The 10,737-nt window shown below is 37.4% G+C and overlaps 1 protein-coding gene across 1 annotated transcript in view; it reads left to right on the top strand.

Moving 5' to 3' along the window:
• Window positions 1–905: 905 nt before the first annotated feature.
• Window positions 906–10,737, top strand: part of LOC126995487 (UDP-glucose 4-epimerase-like) — a gene marked incomplete at its 5' end in the record, with an annotated part of 31,019 nt that continues 21,187 nt past the window's right edge. The window contains 2 exon segments of the mRNA XM_050855071.1: window positions 906–1,134; window positions 9,909–10,022. Of these exon segments, the coding sequence (XP_050711028.1) occupies window positions 910–1,134; window positions 9,909–10,022 (339 nt within the window).

Below are 10,737 nucleotides of genomic sequence, written 5' to 3'. Positions count from 1 at the left end.
AGTGTATAAACAAAATACTTGGAGATACATAAAATGAGCTTAGGAATATATAAATGTAATTTCTTCTTCTTCTTCAAAGATTTACTCCTAGTATCTAGGGGAACGGGCCCTTGTCTGAAGACGGCCCATTAAGAAGGAAAAGATTGCTCCCTCGTGCATGAGGGAGCATGCGCCTTTGCCAAAGGTGGCCCATAGTAGGGAGCCGACAGACCGACTCTATCGGTGATTGAAATCTAGCCGACCAAGTCGGTCTGTCAACGAGGACTGGCGTGTCTCTGAAAAAAAAAATGCCATTTCACTACCTGCGTATAGATATGATGAAAAAAGTAATCACAATGATTACATAAAAGCTTGCATATGCAGAAGTTGTTATGGTTGCCTCATATGTAGACACACTTGAATGTACTGGAAAGAATACAAAGAAATAACCCCAAAGATGGTACAGAAGACCACCTAATTTATGAAGAAAGATTAAAAGAAATGCAGCTGATAACACAGGAGGAAAGAAGAGAGGGGGGAGACCGAACTACAATATATAGATTTATGAATGAGAGAGGAATCACATAATATGGAATTATTATTGAAAAGGGGAAAGAGGGAGTTGAGGGGACACAAGGAAAAAATTGAGGAAAGGAACATGCCTTCTTGACACAAAAAAGTACTGTTTTTCCCATAGAAATATAAATACTTAGAATGAATTAGAAGCAATGGAAACAAAGAATGTGCAGCGTTAAGGATAAACTTGACAAATCTAGATTACCACACAAGTGTAGCTCAGGCCCTATATACTACAACTAGGTGAATACACAAGTAGGTAAATACACATACACATAAATATATTGGATTTATTTTGTCAAGATTTTTGTCCACTGTCTCCAGCTAAAAAAATTTTTCTTCTTCGGTAGCATCATGTCGAACCAGAAGACAGTCTTTGTGACAGGTGGGACTGGCTATATTGGGTCACACTGCATTGTGGACCTACTCAATGAAGGGTATAATGTCATCACTATTGACAACCTGACGAACAGCCGCTCTGGTGCGCTCAAGAGGGTGGAAGAAATCACCGGCAAAAGAGTCACCTTCTACCAGTGTGACCTTTTAGATGGCCAGACAGTGCACAAAATATTTGCCAAGGTATGATAGACTTCCTTTCTCCACTTGTAACAGTTAAATAAGCATGTGTGTAAAATATATAAAGTGTTATTGTCTTCCAGTTTCTGTTAGCTGATAATGATAGTGGGCTATATATATTTTTTCTCCTTATATTAATTAAGATTTAACATAGTGTACCTTCAACACATAAGAAGCCATGCTATTTAATCTCAGATTAATCATCTCTTTGCATATATCATTACAGCAATGTAATTAGATGCATTGGGCTTGTTATTTATCACAAATTTATCAAAAGTTTCTTGGTAAACTAAGGCCAAGATATTTTTGTGATTTACTAATTTCCTATAATAGTTAAATTAAGCCAGGAATAGCAGTAGTGAAAAATATACGTATTCGGTATTAGTAGAAAATTTGTTTCTTGTGTTTTGATTATTTCTATATATCTATTTATTTCCCTGATGCCCTGCTCCCTTGTGGGAACTTCCCTCCATGGGGTGACCTTGGCAGAAGTGTCTCCATCTCTCCTTGTTCTGGCACTCCCTCTCAGCACACTCAATCCTGCTACTTCCAACTCTCTCGCTCCAATACTCACTCACTATATTGATCCACTTCACAAGTGGTCTTCCCCTGACATCCCCTCCCCCAATCCTTCCGTCATACACTCTCTTCACAAATTCATTCTCCTCCATTCTCATCATGCGTTCAAACCATCTCAGCGCACCACGCTTCACCCACTCCACCACTCCACAATTCACTCCTTTTGCTGGCACACCCATACCAAACCGCTCATACACGCTTTCATTACTCTCTCCATCCCATCCTGAAACACCACATGCACCTCTTATATACGTAACTCATTTCCACTGCACGTATTCTCAATTGCTGTGCTGCATTCTATGTCCATGTATCTGATGCATATAACAGAGTTAGCAGGATAATACTGTTCCTTATTCCTCTCTTTACCTCCATGCTCACATTTCTTCCTTTCATAACTCTCTCCAGTGCACCTATACTACCTGTCTGCCCTTCACTTCTCTCTCCCTCACCTCATCTTCCATACTTCCATACTTACATAAAACTGTCCCTAAATATTTAAACTCGGTCACCTCCTCCATTTTCTCCTCCCCTAACCTTATCCTACACTTCGTTGTACCCTCTGCTCTGACTCTGTATGGCTTTGCAAAATCAAAGACCTGCTCTCTCTCCCTCTCAAATACCACAACCTTATTCTTTCCAGCATTTACTCTCAGCTTTTTCCTCTTACACACCCTGTCAAACTTATCCACTATCTCATCCCCACATTCTCTGTCAACAATACTGTATCCACTGCAAACAGGCCTGCCACCAGTGACTCCTCTGCACCTCTCACTTTCAGCCTTGGGCCTAGCTCCCCCACTCTGGCTTTCATTTCTCTCATATAACCGTCCATGTACACAATAAGAAGCCATGGTGACATCACACAGCCTTGTCTCACATCCACACCAACACCAAAACTCTCACTCAACTCACCTTTTATGCGTACAGAGGCACCAGCATCCTTATAGAAGCATCAATTTCCCTCCAGCAAATGCCCTCCCACACCATATATCATTAGAACACCCACAACCCCTTTCTGTCAACCCTATCATATGGCTTTTCTAGGTCCATGAAAGCAGCAAACAGCTTCCTATCCTTCTCTAGGTAGGTACTTTTTCAACTAGCATTTTCAGTGCAAATATTTGGTCTACACAACCGCTCCCTTTCCTAACAAAACCCTTCTTCATCGCCTACACTTTTCTCAGTTATTTTCTTCACCCTCTCATTTAAAACCCCTCCATACACTTTTTCTGCCACACTGAGTAGACTTATTCCCCTGTAACTATTACAATCACCTCTGCTTCCTTTCCCTTTGTACAACGGCACAACAATAGCCTTTCTCCAATCCTTTGGCACCTCACCCTGTTCCCATGCTAGGTTACATATCCATAATATCCATTCCACAACTACACCTCCTCCATACTTCAACATTTCTGCCGTTATGCCATCAGCTCCAAGGGCCTTTCCTACTTTTAACTTCTTCATTGCCTCCTCTATCTCACCTCTTTCCACCTCTCCCTGTGGATCTGGCCACCCTACTTTGATCTTTATTCCTACACTAGTCACTTCTGCTCTCCCTCCCACACTCATTCATTACAGTTTCAAAATGTTGCTTCCATACCTCCCTTATATCCTTACTCCCTCTCACAAGCACCCAATCTTTCCTCTTCATGCTAAAAATGTCATTTTTTTTCTCCCCCCGTTTCTCTTTTAACTTCTTTCCAGAAAAGTTTTTTGTTCTGGTATTTTGCTGAAATTTTCATACCAAAATCCTCATCCACTCTCTCTACTTTCCCTAACCAATTTCTTTACCAACATCTTACTCTCCCTGTACTTTCTCTCCCATCTCCCTCTTGCCGCCTCCTTCACATTTCTCAATAACAGCTACATAATCATTTATGGTCCAGTTTGGTTAACTATGCAGAAAATAGAATAAATAAAAAAAAGGAAATGGTGAGCTTTACTAATGTAGCTTCCAGTATATTTTCCAGCTTCTAGTGCTAATATAAAATAACATGTTTAGTACAGCAATTTTGGCATGATTGTAACAGTTTACGGCCAACCTTTATTATTTATCTTAGGCATCCTCCCAAACACTTATACATCAATTTAAGTGTAAAACAATGCAGAAGGATTATCTTATCTTTTTACACTACTGTTATGTTTTTTTACTGTTTTCCATGCAAGTGTAAGTAGACAAAAATACATTAGATATCTTTATTAATTAATCTTTTATGGTGTGATTGGTTTTAGAAAGTGTATTTAAATACTAATGTATTTTATTATTTCTTTGTGTTTTTGTGTTAGTATTACTTTTGTCTTGTGTAAGCACAAGTTGATCACAGGTAAAAGTGGGCAAGGGAGAATGAGAAGAGCTTGATAAATTATATAGATTTGGATGATTGCTTCAAGTTGGAATTATTGGATGCAAAGGTTGTGAAAGGAATGTTAAATGGATCTGACCACTCTGTAGTAGTAGCAAAAGTATGGAATTTGAAGGAAATGAGAACAAGGAAAATGAGAGAAAGGAACTGGCAAGTAAGAGACTGTGTGATGATGATTACATGCAGATCTGTGAAAAGGTGATGGTATTGCTGGGAAGAGTAAGAGTTGGAATAGAACGCAATTCTGGAAAAAGGAAGGTGTTCAATATTTTTGTGAGGTATATAGATAGTTTGAGCAACAGAAGTAGGAGTTTGATATGAGGTGTGTGGAAGAGCAGAGATAAGGAGTGCATAGTGGACAGATGAGACAAAAGAGACAGTTGAGGAGGAATTGGTGAAAAGATTATTGGGTAGGGAAAATAAAGTGTGTGTATTTACCTAGTTGTAATTTTACAGGGCCTGAGCTGCGCTCATGTGGTAATTTTACAGGGCCTGAGCTGCGCTCATGTGGTAATTTTACAGGGCCTGAGCTGCGCTCATGTGGTCCCGTCTCCATATCTGTACTTGTCCAGTTTTTCCTTAAAATTGTGCACACTCTTTGCCGATACTACATCCTCACTTAGTCTGTTCCAGACCTCTATGTTTCTTTGTGGGAAGCTATATTTTTTATGTCTCAAGCATCTTCCTTTTCTCAATTTCTTACTATGTCCTCGTGTGTTGCTGGTGTTTCTTACTTTGTATCAACTCCTCGTTATCTGCTTCTTCCATTTTATTCCACAATTTATAAATTTGTATTAGGTCTCCCCTTTCTCTTCTTTGTTCCAATGTTGGCAGGTTCATTTCCTTTAACCTTTCTTTATATGACAATCCCTCCAGTTCTGGAACCATCTTTGTTGTCATCCTTTGTATTCTTTCTAGTTTTATTACATGTCTCCTTATGGGGAGACCACACAGTTTCTGCATATTCCATCTTTGGTCTAATCATTGTGGTAATCATCTTTTTCATCATATCTTTATCCATGTAGTGGCATGCTATTCCTATATTTCTTACCATTCTATACGTGTCTCTGAATATCCTATTTACATGACAAACTGACTGTTGATTATCTTGGATTATCACTCCCAGATCTCTCTCTTCTTGAACTTTTAATATTTCTCCATCTCCCATTATATATGTCCATTTTGGTCTCCCTTCACTCTTTCCCATTTCCATTACGTGACATTTCTTCACATTAAACTCCATCTCCCTTTTCTCACTCCAATCCCAAATTTTACTTAGGTCCTCTTGCAGAGTTTCACAGTCTTTACTATTATAAGTCTTATGTGTCTCAGCAATTTCACATCGTCTGCAAACAAGCTCATATAACTATTTATTTTCTCCGGCATATCATTCATATATACTAGGAAAAGTATTGGTGCCAGTACCGATACTTGAGGCACCCCACTATCTACATTTCTCCATTCCCATTTCTTGTCTTTTACCACTGTTCTCATTTCCCTTCCCTTTAGTAACTTTCCATCCAGTTTTTCATTTTCCCTTTCATTCCTCTATTTTCCAGCTTCCATAATAGTCTTGTATGTGGAACTTTGTCGAAAGCCTTCTTCAAGTCCAAATACACACAGTCTATCTATCCATCCCTCTCCTGTGTTATGTCTGTCACTCTCGAGTAAAAGCTCAATAAGTTTGTTACACATGAACGCCCTTGTCTAAAGCCATACTGTTTTTCTGTAATTATATTGTGTTCTTCTAGAACTTTTGTCCATTGTTTCTTTATCACTTTTTCACATATTTTACAAACTATACTGGTCAATGATACTGGTCTATATTTCAGAGGTTCTTCCTTTTTCCTGCTTTTATATATAGAGACCACCTCAGCCCTTTGCCATTCCTTAGGTACTTTACCAGTTGATATTGAGCACTTTATGATATCATATACAGGTCCAACCAGCCGATTTCTGCATTCTTTCAAAATAAAACTTGAAACTCCATCCGGTCCTATTGCTTTCCTCTCTTCCAGCTCCTCCATTATTTCATATATCTCTTCTTTAGTTACTATTACTTCCTCCATTTGAATATTTATCTTGTGGTTCATTAAATTGTGATTCTTTTGTAAAAACTTGTTGAAACCTCTTGTTCAGTAACTCAGTCATGTCTTTAGGATCTTCAGTTATCTTATTTCCATCTTTCAGTCATTCTAGTTTTTCCTTTGGTTTGATTTTTCCATTTATAAATCTTTAAAACAATTTAGATTCCTCCTTACACTTTTCAACAATATCCTTTTCATATCCTTTCTCTTCCTCCCTCCTAATTTTCACACATTCATTTCTTGCTATCTTAAAGTTTTTTTATTCCTTTGGTTCATTCCTTTTCAATCTTTCCCATGCTTTGTCTCTTTTTTTTCTTTGCACCTGCACATCTTGCATTAAACCAATCTTGCTTTCCTCTTTCTATTGGTTTATATAATGGGATATATTTTTTTACTCCTGTCTCATATGCCTCTATGAAAATATCATACTTTTCCTGCACCTTGTTTGTTCTTTTTAACTTTTCCCAGTCCAGTTTTTCATAATATTTCTTGAGATTTTCTATGTTCACTTTCCTGTAGTTTCTCCTTTTTCCTTTGTATGATTTGTCTTCCTCAGTGACGTCCTCATCGGTTTCCAACTATTATTACATGATCACTTTTTCCCATGGGACACACATATCTTAATTCATTTAACAGGTGTACTCCCTAATTATTTCTGCCTTTCTTTCTCCATATGTTACTGATTTCACCATCAACTCCTTTCTCGTCATTATCATCACTCGTCCACCACCTTTACCCCTTCTACCCTTCCTCCATACATTGTAGTTATTGTTAAACACTATTTGAATTTCCTCTTTTAGCTTTGTTTCTGTTAAACACACAATCTTGGGTTCTTTTTCCTTTAGGTAATTTTGTAATTCTAATTTTCTAGGTATTATCTCATCTACATTGGTATACATCACACTTAAACCTTTAGTTGTTCCAATTTTGTCTAGTTTCTGATCATTTATGGCTTTTCCCTTATGTATCATTTCTTTACCCTGTCCCCCAAAACTCTCCAAACAAGTTTATTTTCTTCCTCTTCTGTTCTTGCACTATTTTTCTCCTTTACCTCTGCTTGCATTTCATTCCATTTTTTTCCTTTCTTCTTCATTTCTATTTTTCTGTATATATATTTCCTTACATTCATCTATTTCTTTTAGTTTAGTTGTTCTATACAATATTTCCTCTGTTACCTGCTGGGATTTTAATCTTAATTTCACTGGTCTCGTTTTACCTTCTACATAAGGACCCAGCCTAACGATCTCATCCACCTCCTCCTCAAGGTTATGTAATTCTTTATCATTTAGGTTCTTCACTGATTTTAGTTCTTCCTTTTACCTTCTTGGTTTAAACGTTATATTCTTCTCTTTCATTCCAAATATTATTACACTTTTTCTCGTCAGCCACATCCCTTACCAAATCTTCATTGTTTCTCAAAACCTTGACCACCTCTTTTTCTACATTTTCCTTCTCTTCTTTCAGTTGGTATTCAATTACTTTTTTGAAGTTTACATTAGCTTTTTCATGTTCTACTTTCCAGGTCTTCATTTCACCCAACACCTCTCTCATTTGCTGTTCTTCCTTGTCCACTATTGCTTTCAGGTCTTCATTTTCCTTTCTTGTGACTCCTAGGCCTTCCTTCATCATATTTTCTTATTTCGCCAACTTCTCTCACAACTCTTCATTTTCTTGAACTAGTTTTTTCCCTGTCCTCTAAACTGCATACTCTTGACTGTAGATCACTTTGCATTTTCTTACCTTGTATGTCCTCCTCCGTGTACTTTACTTTTCCAATCCACTTATTTAATTTCTTCTCCATCAGCAACACTTTTGTACAAAGCCAACTCTTTTCTCCCAAATCCAGAAAAACTAGCCTCGTAACATTCGTCTTCACTTTCATCACTGACCCCCATATCTGACTCTTATTTTCCTTCATGTTCCAGTTCCTTTTCTTCTTAGTGTTATTCACTCCATATTTTCATCCCTCCCACTCATCCTACAACAGCTCAAATAGGAGACGGGCCTAACCCAGAAGCATCGCCCAGACCCCGCAAAACACAACACAGGCTGCAGACAAAACCCAGCTGATAGGTCAGCACAGGTAGTCAGGAGCGCCGCATGCACGTCTTCCCCTGTTGATGGTCGGCGGGTGTGTGTATATTTACCTAGTTGTATTTACCTAGTAGTTTTACAGGGCCTGGGTTTACGCTCATGTGGTCCCATCTCCGTATCTGTATTTGTCCAACTTTTCCTTAAAGTTTTGCACACACTTCGCCGATACTACATCCTCACTTAGTCTGTTCCAACTTCCAAACCTCTATATTTCTTTGCGGGAAGCTATATTTCTTTGTCTCAAACATCTTCCCTTCCTCAATTTTTTACTGTGTCCTCTTGTGTTCCTGGTGTTCATTCCTTCTCTCAGTAGTAACTCCTCATTGTCTACTTCCATTTTAGTCAATAATTTAAAAATTTGTATTGGGTCTCCCCTTTCTCATTGTTCCAGTGTTAGTAGGTTCATTTCCTTTAATCTTTCTTCATAGGTCCATCCCTCCAGTATCACCGAATATCCTATTAACATGACTCTCAGGCTGTTGATTATCTTGTATTGTTACTCCCAGATCTCTCTCGTCTTGAACTTTAAAGTCTTTCATATTTCTCCATCTCCCATTTTATATGTCCATTTTGGTCTCCCTTCACTCTCCCATTTCCATTACACGACATTTCTTCAAATTGAATTCCATCTCCCATTTCATACTCCATTCTCAAATCTTATTTAGGTCATCTTGCAGAATTTCACAGTCTTTACTGTTTCTTATATGACTTTGCAGTTTTCCATCGTCTGCAAACAGGCTCATATAACTGTTTACTCCATCTGACATATCTTTTACATATACTAGGAAAAGTAATGGTGCCAATACCGATCCTTGAGGCACTCCACTATCTACAATTCTCCATTCCGATTTCATGTGTGTGTCAGAGCAGGGCAAGTGCGGTAGTACCTCATCACAAAAAAAATACCCCACTACCGCAAAATTTCTGAAAATACCAAACTAAAAAATCCTGCGGTAATTTTTTGCGGTACTTTTAAAACTATGGAAGATGACATTTGCAGGGCAGCATGCTGTTTTTTTTTTTTTTTTTTTTTTGTGTGTGTGTGTGTGTGTGTGTGAATTGGACTCAATCAGTATCAGTCATCAGAATCAGTGATTCACTCATTCTGACTTTTCAGTTATTGTTCAAAATTAAATACTAAATAGACATACTAAACTACTACACTGCATTTTTTTTTTTTTTTTTTTTTTTTTTAGCTTAAAAAATCCAAAGCAATTATGAGATAATGGAATAACATGCAAAAAGTGGTTTAGCAAAGTGAATTATTATTATTATTATTATTATTATTATTATTATTATTATTTTTTTTTTTTTTTTTGACTACCGCTACCGCAGTATCACACACCGCGTACCGCACTGGGAAAGAAAAAAAGGGAACGCACTACCGCAACCGCACTACTTCGGAAAAAGTACCGCACTACCACAACTGTACTACTAATTTTTCAGTACCGCACCCACCTCTGGTGTGTGTGTGTGTGTGTGTGTTGACAGATGAGGGATTGAATGGTGTATGAGGGAATTCTGGAACTCGAAAAGTTGGATTCTGCCATGGTCACTCTTCTCGGTGACAGTTTGTGTGAGAGGCCAGGGCATCAGAGATAAAGACAGATATCAGATATCAGCACAAGCACAAGCAATCTTTTTTATATTGCAGCACAAAATTGACTATGTCATCCACTTTGCTGCCATGAAGGCTGTTGGGGAGTCCATGCAGTTTCCTCTGATATATTACAAGAATAATGTTATTGGAACCATCAACCTTGTGGAGGTAAGCTCTTTTTTCTTCCCCAATACTAAGTATCAAAGCCATGACATTTTGTATGCTGGGGTCTGTAAAAGAATTCCATCCAGGTTGTGTCGCCTTAGGTAGCTCTTTGTTAATCTAAGCAGTACAATCACCAGAGTTAATTTATTTCAAGCTTTTGGATATCATTTGTAGAGTTAAAAGTGCAAAGAAAAGTAATTGGGGGAACATGTGACTGATTGAATAATCCATGTTTTATGAATGCTTATTATAATGGTTTGTATTCGTCATACGTTTCCCCATTTGCATTTACCAAGTTGTAATATGCAGAATATGAGTTAATCTCTTGTTGTCTTGTACCACTGGTGGTCATTTTGATGCTAATTACTATCCTCCTAATTATCCAATATAGGATCTACTTATTAATATTTTTTTGTATTAATGATTCTCTTTCTATGGATAAGGCATTAAAGAAAGATAATCAATAAAAAAGAATATTGTTTATTAACCATTGAACCATCTCAATTTTACCTTGAATTGAGACTGTTATGAAATATGGTTAATTACATTTGTTTGTTTTTAACTTGAGTGGTTGAAAATTAAATTTTCCTCAAATATCCCCTATAATTTTCCGTCATAGAGTATTAATATCAACAAAAAAAAATATTACATTTTCACAATGAAAAAAAAAAAAAAGAGAATTATTCTTCCTGTTCACAACAAATAATTATCCTTGGCT

This window comes from Eriocheir sinensis, chromosome 1 (genome assembly GCF_024679095.1).
Source record: "Eriocheir sinensis breed Jianghai 21 chromosome 1, ASM2467909v1, whole genome shotgun sequence".
Taxonomy (NCBI): Eukaryota; Metazoa; Arthropoda; class Malacostraca; order Decapoda; family Varunidae; genus Eriocheir; species Eriocheir sinensis.
Note: the sequence above shows the minus strand (reverse complement) of the source record. Positions and strands in the feature narration are given on the sequence as shown.